Below are 19,674 nucleotides of genomic sequence, written 5' to 3'. Positions count from 1 at the left end.
TCATGTTATTGTTAAATAAATCATTTAATGCTAAAAAAATGTTTTATAAGAAAAAAAACAACACTCTTGATAAATCTAACAATGCTTGGTGTACATATGTGATTTATTGATTAAAGAGGTGAATGCATCAATAGTGGTAAAAGGTGAAAATGCTCTAAGAAGTGAAGGCATTGACAATTCATATTTATTGATCAATGGCCTTTACACTTTCTATAATCGTCGATATCTTCACCATTCATTTTTCTTAACCAATAATGATCTTTACACTTTTGGGCATAACTATTGATCTGCACTTTCTCTTTCATCATCTGTATTTATTGTTAGTAACCTCTTATATCTTGTCACATATTATTTCTTATCCTGTCATATCTCATATCCAATCTCATTGCTAGTCACACCTTATCTTCAATTCTCTATACTTGTTGTTGGTCACCTCCCATGTCTCGACATCAACCATTAAAATGCCTCGACATCAACCATTAAAAAAAGAAATTGTGGTGTAGACGATGATTATTTGCATGCGCATAAGAGTAGTTTGAGTATTTCATTGTGCTCTAAGTGAGATTTGTAATTGCCTAAAAAATATATAGTACATACACATAATTAAAACAATAACAAATTTAAATAATTACACAAAAAATAAAAAAATACAAAAACAAAAAAATGCATGTCACTGTTTATTTTAACACGTGGACTTTGGTGAACAAGTACGCGAGACGCGACCTCCACCGTCATCCGTGGGAAGAAGGAGGTGAGAGTTTCAGAAAATAAAAAAAATGAAAACTATTATTAATTTAAGAGCCGGCAGCCGGACAAACCGTATCATGTTTGATATTACATACATATACATATATATCCGTTTGGGGAAAAAGAAAAAAGAAAGAAAAATTATAAGTACAGGTGTAGCCCTCTTCAGCGCAGTTCCCTCTTTGTGATCTCTACTCCTGCTTAAGCTTCACGCCTCGAGGCTCGAGCATCTCGTTCTCCAGAGGCAAAACACTGTCTCAACTCCGAAGCCGAGCTGATTTTTGAATCCCTATTCCGTGTATGTGAAGCTGATAATTGATATTTGCTTACTCTCCTTGTTCTTCTTGTGAATTTCATTTCCCAGAAAATTACATGTTTGGAATTGGATGTACTTCGTCGGCGTGCACTTTTTTTTGCCTAATTTTGATTTTCTTTTTATGGGTATCTATCTTTTATTTTTTTTTTTTCAGTTTTCTCTGCATAATTTGTTGGTTATCGTTAGTTTCTAGTTCGTGATTGGAAAGCGCAGTCTGCAGACCCGCTTACAGATTGTAGAGAGGTCGGTTGATCGGGAAATGTTGTTTTTCTGAATTCAATTTATGGGCATTCTGTTTAAGTTGGGATGGAGATTGAAAGCGATTTAACTTATTTCCAGGGACAATTGATACTTACCTTTCAGAGGAAGTTATTAGATTTGGGTTCCTTTTCGGGGGCTTATTCCGTGACCATCTTTTAGTTTGTGGGATCATGTAGTAGAATTTGCATGACTGAAATGGCTGAATTTCTTTTTATGGATAGTTTATGGAATCTTTCTAAAACGTTCACCGTTCCTTCCAAGTTCAATTATTGACTTCTTGTTGTTTATATGTCTGTTTCCCAGTGAAACATATGCCATGATTTCAGTTCCCATCTACTTATAATTTTCTACTCCATGCACCGGATTGTGTGGTGGAGTGTGCATGCGATAATGCAAGGATTTGCACCCATCAAGAAAGGGTTGGATTGCCTGCCTTCCCTTCTGGTTGCTGCTGGGTTGCATAGGTCTGGCGACTATTTGCATGTAGCTGGGCTACTTGCTCATGTGGCCTGGCTAGGACTCCTCTTCCCGTTGCTTCTATGACTCACAATAAGAATTGTCTGGGAAAAGAGAGTGCACAATAGTAAAGCAGGGAAAGGAGGGGGAGGTTTCTCTACCCTATTGAAGAGTGATGAAACTGTTGTAGCTAACAGGGATCTGCCAGGGCCAACCATTTTCTGTTGGCTTGGATGTGGCTAGGCTTGCTGCATCACAAGGGGCTAGCAATGCACAGGCATCAGTGAAGAATGCCGACTATTTGGAAGATCTTGAGACAATAGGGGTGTCCCCATCCTTTCCTGCTTCTTTTCGTTATTTGCCGTCAACTGCTAATGGAAAACTTTATTACCTTCGCATTTGTTTTCTAGGCTACATAGTGTGTGTGTGTGTGTGTGTGTGTGTGTGTGTGTGTGTGTTTAGCATTTTCTTTTTCCCTTTGTTTATGCATATGGGCATGCTTTCTCCGGAAGGGGGACTATGATAGTGGTGTCTGTTGGCAATATTCTGCGGGAACCCTAGAGAGGGTTAGTGTCCACTTGATTTGCTTTCTTTCTCACAGATGACGCCACTTGATGACGTAGGGATTTGTGCCCAGCAAGAAAGTATCAGTTGCCTGCCTTCCTTTTGGGTAATCATTGGGTTGCATGAGCTTGACCATTATTTGCATGGATTTGGGTTACTTGCTCCTGCGACCTGGTTTGAACTCTTCTTCCCATTGCATCTATAACCTGGAATAAGAACTGCTCAGGGATGTCCTTGGAAGGGCCCTCCAAAGCCTTGTTGGAAAATAGAGTGGGTGTAATAGCAAAGAAGGGAAAAGAGAGGGGGATAAAAGGGAGGTATCTTGACCCCTTATTATCTCATTATTACTGGATATGGCTTGCCTTCATGAATCGTTCCCTTATCCCGTTATTACCAAACATGGCCCTCTGTCATGCATGGTTCCCCTTGCCTTTTTATGGGGGCGTGTCTGTGAGGTTAAAAGGCCTCTTACTGTCTTGGTACCAGGGAGATCTTCCCTATTCAGATGGGATCCCAGTGGCATGTGGCAGTTCTGTGCTGGCATCGCAGTTTTTAGAGAGGCACTTGGCTTTTTTTAGAATTCTTCAGGGTTCCATAGATTCTTGCCTGACCTTACTGATTGGGTCCCTGACCTGCCGACCCATGTGTATCACAAACAGGAGGCAGATCCAACGGATATCGAGCTGATGAGTATTGGGCCGAGTATGTGATGAATTGTCATAAGTAGAAACAGCCAGCTGGAGCCCTTAGAGTGGGCTGCATGTTGGGGTCCCATAGGAGGGGATTTCCCACTTTAGTATGAATATTTTATTTGGTTTATTTAAATTTTCTAATAATTGACTTATATTTACAGTCTCTCATTTTTGGGCAATTTTTTCATGTACTATTTCTCAGCTTTCTCCCTCATGATTTTACATCTTTAAGGTTTTAACTTACTCAAATAATTTTTAATAGGTTTAATATATGTTACCTGCAATGTGGGTTGTTCTCATACATTAAATGAGAACTCTAACATGCACAATGTGTTAAATGTGGTAGGACAGTGGCAGATTTAAATATATTATTCTATAATTCTATTAGAACCGAACATTCTCTTGAGGTATTTTAAAATTTATTTCTATGAAAATATACTTTATTTTTTTTACAAATTAAAGATGTAAAAGCATTATTAGTAGCAACACGGCACAGTTTTACACAGTTATGCTAGGACTTCACACTCCTAAGGAAACCTCGACCAAAACACTTTTTTTTCTGTGAGAAAATTGATATACAAGTTTAATCTGTATAATTCTATGCATATCTTAGACATGACCTCATAGAGGATTTGCCATGGATAGAGACACATGGAGCTCTAATATCCATGTAGCTGACCTTACCTCGTGGGATTAAGGCTGGGGGCTGTCGTAATACTATACTTCTCTTTGCTGCTCCAGCAAGTCAAGATATCTGGAACCTATGCACACAATAAACAAAAACACTTTCTCCAATGGTTGCCAAGATTCGGATTTATGTGTCTATTTTATCAGTCAAAAGATTGCCTTTTGCTTTTCTGCCAACATAGAATGGTGAGTTGCAGAATTATGGTGAACCAAGGATTTTGCCTAGGTAAATATGCCCATCAATTAGTGTCTTCTGTACTGTGAAGCTGTATTACCTACCCAAATGGGGAGCAATGGTGTGAAATGGTACAAGGGGTGATGAGACATGCCATAGTGAAATGTCTAAGGATGAAATACACTTTTGATTTTTAATATCTCTATTAAAGTGAAGGAGACAGTGAGCACCACACAGAATTGTCAGCACCTCATTCTCAGCTTTCAAACAAAATTCTCCCGAACCCTGTTAGGTCAAGCTGTTGTCCTCCATTTCTGGTATAACTTGTGCGATCTTAGCTGAATATGTTATTCTTGTACCCATCCTCTTATTTAATTATGTTATCTTTTGTTGAAATGTCACCAGGGCGGGCCATGCATCACCTAGAAATTGTTGCTACCACGAGCTTTAATCTTTGTTTCATGGAGATAACTATTGTATGTGAAACAAGAAGTTGAGGACAACCTTGTGTGGAGATTGGCCTTGTTAGCTTGACTTATGCAATAAACATGACAGATTCTTTTTGGAGGGTGTATCGGTTGTTTGCGGCGGCGGGGGTGGTTCGCAAAAAGTCTGTTTCCACAACTTGAACTCATGACCTTCTAGTCACATAGGATCAGTCTTCCAAAATGGCATGGAAAATCTTGTGTGTTCAAATGGAGGGTTTATTTTGGAATGAAGCATGAGAAGGGAAGGGAAATTTGTGTGCAAATTCTCCGTTGACCTACTGAAACCCATAGATATTGATGTCTACACATATATTTGCCTCTAATGTCAAAATGAAGTTGCTGAACTATTCCAACTGAAATGTAAAAGTTTTTTGGAGGTTATATTCCATATTTGTGTATAATTTATCTTTTAAACTTAAAGGATTTCTTGATCTCACTGCATGGGAAGAAAAAAATTACACTAGTGGAAGCTTGATTCTATTCTATAATATACCTGTATTAATTAGCTCTCTCTATCAATGCTGAACTGGTAATTTTTTTGAATGATATAGAAATTTCATTCCTATGATAAGAATGAACTTTCTACAATAAGACTTCATTCCATTCAATGCTGGACTGGTTACTGTTTATGGAGAGTAGGAGTTATTCCTACAATAAGATTTCATGGTAAAAATGTTGTTTCAAAATTTCCACTTTCCATATTAGCCCCACCTAGTGGATTGTGGCTTGTGATTGTTGTTATTGTTTCTATTTTCCATATTAGAGCAACCATGGAAACAAGAACTAACATGTCTACTGATTACCTCTATGGACACATCTTGTATGCACTTAAGATAAAATGTTTACCAATTAAGGGTTTCAATTCTCCTCATACATTAGTTAGGTTCATTTTGACACTGCTCATTGTTTAATTTGCTCATTTCCCTCCAATTAATTAAGTTTATCTGTTTCTCTTAGCCTTCAAATCTTGAGAGAAATTTTATTTGCAAAAAGAAGTATCGAAAAGTGATTTTCCAAAAAAATTTACCATTTGCTTGCAAAAGATTTTAGTGGTAGTAGCCATTAAATTTCGGTTTTGCATATTTTTGCAAATAGCATTTTAACATCAGAGTTTTATACAATTCTGTGTACTCATTGTTGTGTTTTTATTCCCCCTTCATTCTTCAGATAAAGGAATAGCTTAAACCACAGTTTAATGGCTCAGGATACTTCATTGAATATTGAATCACCTAGGCGGCGGTTTGGACTATTAAGGGATCAAGTCCATTTGGTTAAAAGAAAGGACTCTGATCGGTTTGAGGTTGTCCCAATCCAAGATCCCTTTTCATTTGAGAAGGGTTTCTTCATTGTAATCCGTGCCTGTCAGTTGTTGTCTCAAAAAAATGAGGGGATAATTTTAGTTGGAGTTGCAGGTCCCTCTGGGGCTGGGAAAACTGTCTTTACAGAAAAGTTGCTCAACTTTATGCCCAGTGTTGCTGTCATAACAATGGACAACTACAACGATTCAAGCCGTCTTATTGATGGAAACTTTGATGGTAAGTGACATCTTTTTCTTGAAGCATGTCAGAAAATCTTCTGGTGAATTGGTGGTTTGTTAGCATTTGTATCCTTTAAATTATTTCTTAAACTTTTCTGTAAAGTCATGCGTCTTTCTCAGAGTTTGCCCTAAATATGCATGTCTATTAACGTATATAGTCTTCCTGCTTATTATCTTTCAGAAAATTGATGAATCTTAAAGGGAAGTCTAGAGTCGAGAACTGTTGCTACTCCCTTGAGAATCTGGAAGTTGGTTGTTGGGTGGTTAGCAATTCAGGCAATTGTTGTGAAGTTGATAAAATCATAAAAATACTACGAAGAAAAGCCAGTAATTACATGCCATTTATTCTTCTTGTCTAGCTTGGATTTGATATGCCGATTAGGTTTATTTGCATCCATGTCTGTTGTATGGGTGGCTGTATATGAACCCATTAGGGCTTATTCTATCCAATCAGAAATGCAACCCTTTAGGAAGCATATACTGAATCATATCAGTTACACTCTACTTTTCCCGTGAGCTGGATTCTTTTTAATACATTATGAAATTCAGGTACTTCTCCGTTTTGTAGGCAAGAACTAGTTAAATTCTAGAATGGTGGTACAAATCAAGAAGGATTTGACATGGGTTTTGATTTGGGCGAAAACTATTTGAGAATATTTTAATTGAGCAATTAAAGGTAAATCAAAAAAGAAATGGAAAGCTTTCATGAATCCATATTACAAGGAACTGATTGTTTCCTGACATGACCTAGTACATGAATTACAGCAAATTTGTGTATTGAAAGGCTGTTGAAGTACAACAACAGGCTGAATTCAAGTGTTTTACAGTAGACGAACCCAATATATTGGCCCAATTCAGGTATTGAAGAAGCAAATGAGCTTAGACTGGCAACTCAGGATGCGAGATAGGGGAATTTGGGAGGCTGTTGGCTTATAGAGAAGAATATTAGCAAGGATGACCTGCTTCTGGGCTGTTGACAAATTTTATGTTCTTAGGTGGGCAGGTTTGGGCTTGAAGATGGAATATAGTGGAGAAAGGGACTATTTGACAAATAAAAAGAATATGGTAACCACTTGGAATGCCAAAGATAAACCAAGTTAACATAATTGTTATGGCCTCGTCGATGTTGCGACAACATGGAATTGGTATAAAATTTCCAGATAATGCTGAAATGATTAATGGAAAATGGATTCTTCGAGTCCATTCCAGATGAGTGCTCATTGACTTGTATTAAATATGGTGTGCTCCCAAGTCAAATTGAACAAGTTATTGGTATTGGTCTGGAACATCCTGGAGTAAATACCATTTGAGAACACTAAAATTCAAACATGTTCATACAATTTCAACTCTTGCATTACCTTTTTCCTTTTTTCTTTTTGACTTTTTCTTTCTTTCGTTTTTGTTCTTTTCTTTTCTTATGGTGGTGGTGGTGTGGAGATAAAGATCTTCACTACTGTGCTTAACCAATGAATTTGTTCTCTGGAATCATATTCAAAGAGATTGCTGATATGAGCAGATATGTCTTCTAGAACTTAGAAGATTCTGATGGATTAAACTGCAAAAAGCACCTGCTTGGTTGAGTTTTAGTCATGCCTCTGATGCCTGCCTCAACTTAGTAAAAGGGACCTATACATGATATCATTTTGACATTTTCTAACTATACTCTTCTACTTTTTTTTTTTATTCCTTACCTAAGAATTGGAAAAATTAGTTGATTTTGACACACTTCTATGAACATTTGAGTAATAAAGTGCAGTTGGCTTGGAAAATAATGGACCTGATTATGTGTTTATTATCTTTTACATATTTTATGCAGTTTACCTCCTAGTTTGCCTTAAAGGCAGACTATATTGTGGTTTCTTATCTGGTAAGATAGTTTATGACTAAAGACTAATTGGCAGAAGTCTAATGATTGGACTGCTTTAAAACAGATCCACGATTGACGGATTATGACACTTTGCTTGAGAATATCCGTGGTTTAAAGGAAGGGAAGTCTGTTCAGGTTCCTATATATGATTTTAAATCTAGCTCTCGAACTGGTTACAGGTTGGGAATATCTCTATTTCATAAAGCTTAAATTAACTCCTTTTTGTATTAACTTCTATTTTTGGATTTGTGATGTGAATGGCATGTATGTTTATGCTTGTTTGAAGTGATGGATGGGCATTGGTATACTTAGCTCAAGTTTCTGTGGCTGTTGTAGTGGCATATTAGGAGGAGGGGGCAGGCTAAAGAGATAAAAAAAAAAAAAAAAAGCTGTTGCTGCTATAACAGTTGACCTTTTTGGCCTTTGATTACTTGTTTAGTGAGCCTGGCACCACCATCAATGATTATTATCTGATTTATCTGCCATCTTCCCCCCCACCCCCCAAACCAAAAAAAAATCCATATAAGAAGGAAGAAGGGGGAAAAAGACGTAAACAGATTTTTTCCATTGCCATATTTTCTTACTACACAGTAAGTTTGGTATATGTCTTTTCCTTGTTCTTTCTATCCTTACCTTCTTTTTTTATTTTTTTACTTTCAAGTAATCTTATAGACTCATAGGAATTTGTTGAAATTTAGGGTGTGGGATTATGAGAAGTTATAATGGTCATTAATATGGCATTAGGACCATCAGGGGTGAAGGAAGAGAGTTAGAACAACCTAGAGGAGAGAGTGGCAGTGGAAGGATTACTGAACATTGAAGAGGATAGGGACGTTACGCTTAATGGAGGATAACTCTACTTGGAAGACCACTGAGCTCTGAGCTTTTCTCTGCTCATCATTTTATTTGATGGTGGCAGGCCCTCATTGACTTGGAAGTGTGGTTGGGATATACCAGTTCTGTGGGGATGGATGATGTTGACTAGGCTTCCTTATAAAGGCAAGTCTCTTCATCAGAGCCAATCAAGTGCTTGTCAAGAGAATTTGGTGACCCATCTGTCTTGGCAGGTTGAGGCATGCATCCCTGAAGGGCTTACATGCCTCACTGAATTCATATCTGTAACATCCAATATGCATATCCCTGACAATCCCTGGTGGAAGCGTCCAAGGTCTGGACTGAAGGTGATTTCCTTGAGTTACAGATATAGCTTGGGGAGGATTTCATATACTCAAGCTATGAGGCTGAGCACAATTGTAGCTCTAAACTTGTTCAAGTAGTGAGTGAACAACATCATCCTTGGGGGTGGCCAAGGTCCAAGGTGCCCCATCCGTTGTCCTAAGCTCTTGGAGAATCTGGTGATTAACCCAATGGCCCATGTATCACTTTCATGAGGCTGACATGTGGCACTTTTTGAAAGAATTTCTAAGGGTTTGTGTTTTCATGAGGCTGATAAATAGAACACTTTCAGGAGAACTTTTCAATGATGAGTCATGACATGTGGTGTGCTGGTGTATTCACCAACAAGAATATATCTTATGCCTTTTATACTGGAAGTCTCATGTACTTCTATCTTAAACTGTGTGTCTATATATGTAATATTACCAAAGTGATGTATCTAACAGGACAATTGAAGTTCCCAGCTCCCGCATTGTGATTATTGAAGGCATATATGCATTAAGTGAAAGATTGCGGCCTTTGCTAGATCTTCGTGTCTCTATTACTGGGGGAGTTCACTTCGACCTGGTCAAGAGGGTGTTAAGGGACATTCAACGTGCTGGACAAGAGCCTGAAGAGATAATCCAGCAAATATCTGAAACGGTGTCTTAGTTCTTTCCATTTTCATCACTTTTCTTCAGGACCCTTTGACTGAATTCCCAGTTAGTGCTTAAATTATTTCTGAAGCTTTTTGCATGGTTCTCATTGATGTTCTTTCACACAGGTGTATCCTATGTACAAGGCTTTTATTGAGCCCGACCTCCAGACAGCGCATATAAAAATTATGAACAAATTTAATCCATTTAATGGATTTCAGAATCCCACTTATATTTTAAAGGTTAACTTTCAATTATCACCTGAGTTAAGTTTTCAGGGTTGTATCCTAAGCACCTCGTCTAACATTTTGGCTTCTACACCTAGCACTGAGTGGATGCTTTCTGTTCTGTAGTCATCACGGACTGTGGCTGTGGAGCAAATCAAGGCTGTTCTTTCTGAAGAACACAAGGAAGCCACAGAGGAAACTTATGATATATATCTTCTCCCTCCAGGTGAAGACCCTGAAGCATGCCAATCATATCTGAGGATGAGGAACAAGGCTGGCAAATACAATCTTATGTTTGAGGTTTGATAATCAACAACCTAAGCCTCTCTATTCAACTAGTAATTATGCTTTACATAACCGTGTCCGTATCTTATTATCAACTATTAAATCCATACCAATGTTACCCCCAATTGGTGTATTTTCCCCTTGTTTTAGAGATGTTACATTTCAATTAATTTAATTCCTTCCCACTTTTTTCTCCCTTATTGGCTCTAATAAGCTGCTCTAGAATTATATTATTCTTTTGAGACTCTCTTCTTACTTTGTGCACTTTTAGCCTACAAAACTCCAGAACCAGGCGTTTGAAGCTTTCTCCCAATCTAGGAAATTGATCCACTTTTATGCATATTCCTTCCCCATCAAGATTAATCAATGTAGTGCCTTAAAGAACACATAACAAATCTAAGCTACTGTAAACTAGTGTTCTTCATATTGCCAAAATAACCCTGAAATATCTCCCAGATCAGATCATTTCATGTTCAAAACTCTGTTCTTTGTCCCCATATTTTAGCACCAAAAGTTACATATTTTTAGCACTTGTCTTGGTATCAACAATTGATTTCGGCTCCAGATTGGAAGTCATCTGCTGCTGCAACATGTGACCTTGGCTCTCCAGTAGTGAGAGTGTGTTTGTACTTGGAAAACTTGAGGCATTGCATGCAGATATGGAGGGTCTGGCAGTTGAGGTGGGGGAACTTGATGGACAATAGCCTGTCTAGGCTACAAATTTGTAACAATATCGTTTGGTAGTTTCTTCCAGAATATATGAAGTAAATTACATTCACAAGCACAATTAATGTGCAGTTATAGGACTGAAGTATTGTGTGCTTTAGTGAAAGATATACTAGGTGTGAACATGATTTAATTCATGGTTATGTTCTGCTAACTACTTTATGAATAAAAAATGTCATAGAAGTACTGTAACATCCTGAGAATTACAGAAACTGTGTTGTGGAAGTGCAGCAATGGTTAGAAATACATGAAATGTATGTTACATCTACTGACCACTTGTTCTTCCTTTCAGGAATGGGTCACAGATAATCCATTCATCATATCACCAAGAATCACTTTTGAAGTTAGTGTGCGCCTTCTTGGTGGACTTATGGCTTTAGGGTATACAATTGCATCCATTCTGAAAAGAAGCAGCCACGTCTTTTCTGATGACAGAGTGTGTGTGAAAATTGATTGGTTAGAACAACTTAATCGGAATTATATTCAGGTATTGTATTAGTTCACTTACTGAAAATTGGTCTTAAGTATGCTATGACTGGTTTTTATTTTATTTTTATATTGGCATGAGTTTTTTTTATCTAATACCTCTAGAATTAGATGAGACTGCGCATTGTCATATCAAATATTCTGCAGCATGCATTAATGGATGCTGTTGACCATGACAAACAGCATGTCACTCTCTTAAACAACATGCACAACTTCATAGTGAAATACTTCACAAGCCTTTTTGACTTTTTCTTTCCTTTTAGCTATTAATTTTATCTACCATTCCTAATGTAACTAAATCTACTTGTTAGCAGGCACATGTTATATTTACAACATCTATTTTCAGGAATACTTGGTAGGAGTCTTTTAGCTACTGAGCCTAACTTGGTTAGCATAAGGTGCAATTGATGATGATGACTTGCTAGGAGTCTTTACTTTTCCCTTTCTTCTATACTTTCATATTTATGGAAATCTTGTTAGCACAATCAAGGTGCTCTCACTTAAATTTTCATTGGCATAAGTAGAACTTCCATTGAGGTGAACCTTGGTAACAATAATAAGGTTATTCCTTTTTGACTAGAAAGTTATGGGTTCAAGTTATGGAAATAGTCTCTTTGCAAAGCAAGGGCAAGGGTGAGTACAAAACCAACCCTCCCCCAACTCTCGCAAAGCGGGGAGCTTCACCCATTGGGGATGCCCTTTTATAAGCAGAAGTAGCATTATTTGATATAAACCTAGAATGGATAACTCGAGGAGTATTAACCTGCATGAAGTGATTATGAAAAGTTGGCGGGGGCAGTTACTTACAAGTTTATCAGATATTAGAGGTATTTGACTTCATTCCCAGGGCACTGTTAGTGATTTTGTGCAATTGTCTTTCATTTGAAATTGGCAGACAATTAGTTAAGATATTATGAATACTGACTGACAAAAACCCCTCTTGCAATTTATTTAAAATTGCCAAGCTGCCTAGCATTAGGATCAATGTACTTCTAAAGATTGTATACAGAAGATGGGCCAGACATTCCAAATTTTTCTCCAGGCATATTAGGCCAACATTCATCCGAGAGAATGAGCCTATGTGGAGAAATAAATTGGCCAAGTATTTTCTTATATTATATTTACCACAACATCATGAGAGAGAGAAACAGTTTATTTTTTCTATTTCTAGTCTTCACTGGAGCTTTTCTCCTGAAACTGTTGGATCTAGCTTTATGGTGAACCATGCAAAGTTAGTCATGTTTTTGGTTATTGTATATATTCCTTTGTAGGTCCAAGGGAGAGATCGTTTGTATGTTAAACTTATTGCAGAGGATCTGGGATTAGATGGCTCATATGTTCCTCGTACATACATAGAACAGATTCAACTGGAGAAACTTCTAAATGATGTTATGGTATGGTTCTTTTTGACTGGTCATGTACTTTCTTGGTTGTGCTTTTGCTGATTGATTCCATCTGCAGGCATTGCCAGATGACCTGAAGACACAGCTCAGCATAGATGATGATATGGTCTCAAGCCCCAAAGAAGCTCTCACCCGAGCCTCTGCTGATAGGAGAATGAAGTATCTGAACCGGTACTTTCTTTCCTCCACCATCATGATTTCAGTCACAATTTTGTTCTGGGAACACACTGGCTTGAGCTATGAGAAGTTATGTGATGTAATTTGTTAGTCTTGTTTTCTTGGAAATATGTTGTCTGTTTCTTTGAGGAGTTAAATATCATCAATTGTCAAAATACTAATTTATGTGTTAATTTGGGTAGTGGTATGTCGCATTCATTTTCATCACGACGAGACAAGAACTTATCCAAGTTGACCAAACTTGCTGTCAATAATAGAAGATATGATGGAAGAACTCTGGATTCTCCAGCATCACTTACTAACCAGGTAATTTATCTCTACCTTGAGAAACAATTTGTATTAATGGGTATTGTAATGGTGTCTGTATGGGGTTTGGAGTTACAGATTTGAAGCAGTCATCTCAAGTTGGTGTTTTTTTTTGGCATGGGGAGGATTATTTTCTCCAAAGAATCATGTTGGATTCTTTTTTAAGTATGATCTGTCATTGTTTGGCACCCAAAAAGGAGTGTGGGTAAGAAAAAAGAAATGGGGGAAGGGGCTTTCTGGTGTCAACCCTAGAGATACATCTGCATTCTTGGTTACAAGAGAAGATATGGAACGGAAAGATGGAACTGTCTTTCTAACTTTTACTCTGTTGTTACTAGTAGAATAAACACAACATAAGTTTGGTGCGTGGAGAAAGTCAACTTCAAAGTTGCTTCTACTATCGCATCAAACAGGCACTCTGCACTCCAAACTGCTGTTTTTCCTTGCATCAAGTATTTCTGATTCATTGTTTACCAGGTATGGCATTAGTTTTCAGTGTAAATTTGTCTTTCATTTGTTTCAGGGAATCATTACTCAACTCTCAGAACAAATATCCACTCTAAATGAGAGAATGGATGAGTTTACATCTCGTATTGAAGAATTAAATTCAAAGCTAGCTGGCAGGCAAGTTTCAGCTAGCCAACAAAATTTAGCTTTGCAGGCTGAAGCCTGCAATGGAGGCACACCCCCTTCACTCCTTGTGGCTGGTACTGGTTCAATGCCCAATTCATCATCTTCATCCCAATTAGCGAGGGAGTCCCCTTTGATGGATGAGGTACTTGGCTTTCCCTTATTCAGTCTTTGTTAGATGAAATAAGAAAATAGGTGACTCATGTTAAATTAATAATTATAGCAGTTTAACTGCCTGCCATCATTAAGCATATTTTGGTATGGAGAAAGTCATTAATTTGTGGCAGTCATATGCTTTTTCTTTCACGGGGGAGATGTATGCCTTGTGCAGATGTCTGTTGGGAAGAGGTTAATAGATGAACGTGGTTGGAATTTAGAGAAATGGAGGTTGAATAGTGGTATTATTAAGTAACTGGGCTCATATGGGACAGCTTTCAATTTTTAGGAGTAAGAGGAATAGCTTATTCTTCCTCTTCACATAGAATGGAAGAGTGGGCGCACTGAAGAATAGCACCTTCTTCCCTTTAATATGAAAGAATGGACATAATCACGAGCGCATGAAATGTACCTCTTTCACACCATTAAGGAGAGCATCTGTAAGAAGGATTAGATTTCAGCATTTCCTGTTTCTTATCAAAAGAGTGATACTTGAGCATTTTGGTGTGGGTATTTATGCTTGAGGGGTGGTAAAAGATTAGTTATATGTTTTCCTTTCTCTTTCTTCCTTTGCATTGCCTTCTGCTGGGGGCTATGGTTTTTCCGGAGGTGTCTATAAGAAAATGGCCTATTAGATGGATCTAGTAGCAAGAGAGTTAATGGAACCATAGAGCTTATCTATTCAAAGGAAAGAAAAGATGGGGAAAAAAAAAAAAATCAACTCTTTTACTCAACTGAGCTCAGCTTTTTCCCAACTACTTGGGTTCGGGGTTTTTTTTCTCCATTCCCTTCTATCCAGGGCCAAATTTGTTTTCATTGAACAATGTTGCATCAATTTCTTATGTGGACAAAACTCCAATTGTATGGGCACTGATAAAGAATAAAATATACCCCTATCCACAATACTCCATCCTATTCTCCTTGTTACACTTGCATTTTTCCTCACTCTGCTCTATTCGTATCTGCAACTATCCTTTTGCCTAGTAACAGTAGTTGCCAGCATAAATACAACTCAAGATAACTCTAAATCACCTCAACTAGGGCATTGGTTGCCCCTTGTTGAATGTCTATGCCACCTCCACCATTTTTCTCTTACCTTTAGTAGATGTTGCTTGTATTATGTTATGTATTTGTTTGTTCCTACTCTTAATTTTTCCGTACACCCAACTTAGCATGCTGGTCTCAGCTACCTACATTTTTTTTTTTATCATGTTTGCCCAATATGAATTCATTCCAAGCAAGTAAGCAACACATCTTTTAGGATCAAGATTTGGGGATCTTGTTTCTTATGTACTGTCACGTATTTATTAGCCTTTCCTGACAAAGACATGGCAAAGTAAAGGTAAATTTTTGCATATGTATAATTTTTCAAGAAAGAGAACATAAAAGCTGTCTTTTGATTCAAAGCTTTGCTCAAATTTTGGGAACTGCTTTAGTATCCCTCGGATACTGGTACCCAAGGGGGTTGGTGTAACCCGGGGGGGGGGGGGGGGGGGGGGGGGGGTTGACAAGGGGTAAGGGTGCTGTGTAAGATGAAGGTCTGGACGTGTAATACCCTCGGGGTACCTTAGAATTGCCCTCAAATTTCAGTTGCAAATCAAGCTTCTGTTCAATTTTTAGGCCTGGTAATGAGTAATGAGTACTTTTAAAAGTGTTTTATCTTCTACCGAAGATGGTTACAACCATAGGTTTCTTACTGAAACTTTCAACACTTTCTAATTTCCTTTCTCACATTATTTATCCATTCCTGAACAGGTGTTACTTGTAGCAAGGGGCCAGCGTCAAGTCATGCATCAATTAGACAATCTGATCAATCTTTTGCATGAGATCCGCCGAGAGAGTTCTGGTGCTGGAAGAACTGATACAAGCAGATCAACAGATGCCGGGGCCGTTGGAATTTCTTTCGCCCTAACTTTGGCCCTTGGTGGCCTCGGCATCTTTTTCTTCAGGACCTTGTCTTCCCAACACTGATAGTGCGCTGGGAATCCAGTCTGCTGCATACTAGAAGCATGTATATGTTGTGTCTTGTTGCAAACGTCTTGGGATGAAACAATTGGCAACTCAGGATCTTTCTGTTCAAACTGTTGACTCCGTTGGTTGGTTCTATGGAGCAGTATATATAGAATGCATTAGAAGTTAAAGTAATTTGAAATGAAGAACATGGTTAACTTCTTTAATGTGTTACTCTTCGCCCATCAAATATGCACCTCAGAGATCAACTACACATGTTATTGGGATTCCATTCCACCTTATGGCTAACGACTTTAGCCGCTTTCTTATAGCCAGCTCCGAGCCATATCAACAATTACCAAATAACATATCAAAATCCTTTTATCCTGTTATAGAGGCCGGTTGAGTTCTGATTCGTCCATTACTTCCATTTCATCTACATTCCTCTCTATTTGTCTTCTTCTCATATAACTAAAAATGATCTTAGTTGTGTTGGACAAAATCTCAAAAAAGGAAAATGCACCCTGTGCTGCTTGCCGTTGCAACATATGCAACTACCACACGGTACATCCGGCAAAATCAGAAATACATTACTGAATGAGAACTGCAATACTCAGTTTGTGTCAAAATCTAGTACATAGAGGAAGTGAGATCAGAAACTTCTTTTACAACTTGATCATAATCCCCCTTCAGCTTTTCTTGTTCCTCCTGGCCCAGCTCCCCCTTGGTTGGTTTGGTTAGCACTAGAACACAGCATGTTGGCCTCTTGGTAGTGGCTGCATTTGCAAGATCCTGGATAAAAGCAACATGGCAGTGATTTTAGCGCCCTAAGAGTCAAATGATACACCACTATGCCAAACCTTATTCCGATTAGATAAAGAGTGTATGAATGATGATCCATCAACGTAACCAATGCTATTTCACAGAATTGTTTTTAAAAACCCAAGTGATGCAAGTGGCGTGAATCTTGAAAGTAATGCAACTTTCTGAAACAAAATAGAAGAAGGAAACACAAACACAATTGGGTACACGGAGAAGAGCCTAAAAACCAGCTTAAGAGAACACCACAACAATCAGAGATGAATTTTAATGAACATAAGGAAATAGTTTTTCTGGTATAAAGTTTCTTACAGCCATTGTTCAATGATTCGTTAGTTTTGTTTCAGAAATAGAAAACATAAATAGCATGAAAACACAAGAACTCTAACTAGACAGGGCTTTAATGCCTATGAAATTTGATCATGCTATCTCCAAATAACCGCCAGGATGCAAGTTAAGAAGCAACTAAAACATGGAAGTCCTGGTTATTTAATGAAAGAAAGTGCATTAAACTGCCAATGCAGATGATAGCATTGTATCCAGAAGTAATGAGAAGAAAAGAAGGAAAAATGAAATGCCCTCAGTCTTGTAAAAACAACAAAATGATTCCCCAGATACCTTAACATAAATGGTATTACCCTTTTCTTAATACGTCAAAATGTATGGCAATAAACTGAATAGGAATGTTAAGATCAATAAAAATTTAATTGCAAATGCTAAGCTAATACATAAGCAGTGCAACCTATTCTTGAAAATTACCATAGCGACAGGAAACAATCATAAGAGAAACAGAAACCCTTATCATCTATAGCATAAGAATTAAAAAAAAAAAAAATAGAAGACTGACTCACTGTATCTACAGGAGAACGGTAAAAAAAAAAAAAAAAAAAGAAACTTACTTCTTTTGCTGGCACATATATATAAGGAATTTCAGCTTCTTCACATAAGATTGGAACATGAGTGATGACATCAATAGGAGATATATTCCCAGCTATAATACACAATCTGCATTTACAATAATAAGATGGATTAATGAGAAATGAAGTGTAAATAAAAGTAACCAGAGCAATTAAAGCACAATCTTCAACAACAAGAAAGCTGCTCTCCATAATACACGCACACACAAGCACTAACATAGTGAACCAAACTCTGTCCGGCCAAAGTGGCAGCAAATCACAAGCTGGCATCTTCTTCAACTTAAAACACGTTAAACATTGATAGTATCAAGTAGTTTGAAAATGACATTTACTTTTTTTAGCAAAAGAAATGGGGTTGAAACAAGAAAACACAAACACTATGTCAAAAATTAATGGCCTTTTTGACCTATATACAGAAGTCAAGAAATAAAGCAATTACCAATTTTGGAAATATCAAAATCCATATAATGGTTATATAAATACAAAATTTAAAATTATAATAAAAAATTATACGTATTTGTAGACTACTTCCTCATCCAGTATGATCAGGTGGCCATTTCCTTGCTGAAAACTGGCTTTGCTTGTAAAAATTGAAAACAGTAGGCAAGTTTCTGTTTTGAATAATGCAATGATGAAATATTGAATAATGCAAGCTTGGGAAACCATGTTTGGTGATACAAGAATAATGCAATAAATTTATTCATTTGTCCTCTCTAGAAAAATGCTAATCAATGGTCAATACTATGGAATGAACCATTCATTGTTTGTCTCCCTTTAATTTGTTTTCCTTGTTACATATATACTCAATATAATTCAACTTTTTTGGCAAAAGACATTGTCCTTGAGAGAATACAATCAAAAGAATAAAATTTTTCTTTCATTTCTGGCCTCTGAATAAGCCCATCATAAAGAAGCAAAACTGGGTGTGAGAATGCATTTCTTATCTAACCATCAAAGCATCGCAGGTGCCAATATTAGACTCCCTTACCATCCTAAGCACTTCACACCAAATATTTATAATCATAAAAAATATTATCCATAATGCTTCCTGCTTTGAAATGAATTTTCTATGGTTTGTTTTTTTTGAAGTTAAATACTCATATTTAATTTATTGTTTAGTGCATAATTTCAACAAATTCTAACAAAGTCTTTTGTGCAATATGAATACTTTCTAATAAGGGTATGTCCAATTTTATTGACATTTCATATTGAAATTTAAGCTGAGATCGGTTTTGTAGAAGCATGGATAACAAAATAAATCCTGCACATCCGCTAAGGTCACACATAGTGATGATGGAACCTTAACATCAGCACCTTGTACATACAAAGGAAAACGTACACGATATCGTTAAGTACAGAAGTACGTGTGTGCATCTATAGAAACGGGTGGAGGATTGCTTCACATATACAGCGTAATGAAAATCTAGAAGGGACGGACCCTTTGTTACCGCGGCGAATGCTTTTGACAACCTCCTTCACTCCTCTCTTCAGGCATTTTTGCTCTGCAGCTGAAGCAAGAACACGAACTCAATATAGATACGGATGTCATAAACACATATAGAAGCCTGAATATGTCGATATGAATGTATGAACAAACCTCGTCGAACAAGCTTGAATGTGCGTTTGCAGAGCTTCTTGCCGGCGAGCGGTTTCGCAATGGGGGCCAAAGCCAACAACTTCTTCTTCTCCTTCTCCTTCTGTGCCGACTTCTCTGTTTCGCTGTCGCTTGCCATCTGTAATCGAGCAAAGAAGGGATTTTGCGCAGTGGAGATGAAAACTAGGGTTTTTATGCGGTAGTCTGGCCTTTTGTTAGGGTTTTAGATTTAGTCGTCTATTTATTTATTTCTAATAGGTTTCGGGCTCAAGGTTGGATGATTTTGGGCCGGCCCGGGCCCGCTCTATCGAACTAACTGGCCTGATGAGTGGTTAGTGTAATTTTTTTTAAGAAAAGGTTCTACTTGTATTTATACCAAAATTGAGGGATTTGGAAT

At 37.5% G+C, this 19,674-nt stretch overlaps 2 protein-coding genes across 2 annotated transcripts; one reads left to right on the top strand and one right to left on the bottom strand.

The window, feature by feature from the left end:
- Window positions 1-875: 875 nt before the first annotated feature.
- LOC127795388 (inorganic pyrophosphatase TTM1) lies at window positions 876-16,142 on the top strand. Its single transcript, XM_052327035.1, has 12 exons — window positions 876-1,045; window positions 5,554-5,921; window positions 7,855-7,969; window positions 9,413-9,608; window positions 9,730-9,843; window positions 9,955-10,128; window positions 11,132-11,326; window positions 12,597-12,719; window positions 12,787-12,899; window positions 13,088-13,211; window positions 13,735-13,986; window positions 15,753-16,142. The coding sequence occupies exons 2-12, from the start codon at window positions 5,582-5,584 to the stop codon at window positions 15,966-15,968; spliced, it is 1,962 nt and encodes a 653-aa protein (XP_052182995.1). The 5' UTR covers window positions 876-1,045; window positions 5,554-5,581; the 3' UTR covers window positions 15,969-16,142.
- Window positions 16,143-16,516: 374 nt separating this feature from the next.
- LOC127795390 (H/ACA ribonucleoprotein complex subunit 2-like protein) lies at window positions 16,517-19,464 on the bottom strand. The gene is made up of 4 exons (XM_052327037.1): window positions 19,281-19,464; window positions 19,122-19,191; window positions 17,666-17,771; window positions 16,517-16,739 (listed from the first exon to the last, which is right to left on the bottom strand). The coding sequence occupies exons 1-4, from the start codon at window positions 19,414-19,416 to the stop codon at window positions 16,578-16,580; spliced, it is 474 nt and encodes a 157-aa protein (XP_052182997.1). The 5' UTR covers window positions 19,417-19,464; the 3' UTR covers window positions 16,517-16,577.
- Window positions 19,465-19,674: the final 210 nt, after the last annotated feature.

Source organism: Diospyros lotus, chromosome 2 (assembly GCF_014633365.1).
Source record: "Diospyros lotus cultivar Yz01 chromosome 2, ASM1463336v1, whole genome shotgun sequence".
Classification (NCBI taxonomy): Eukaryota; Viridiplantae; Streptophyta; class Magnoliopsida; order Ericales; family Ebenaceae; genus Diospyros; species Diospyros lotus.
This window is presented reverse-complemented; position numbering and strand designations above follow the sequence as displayed.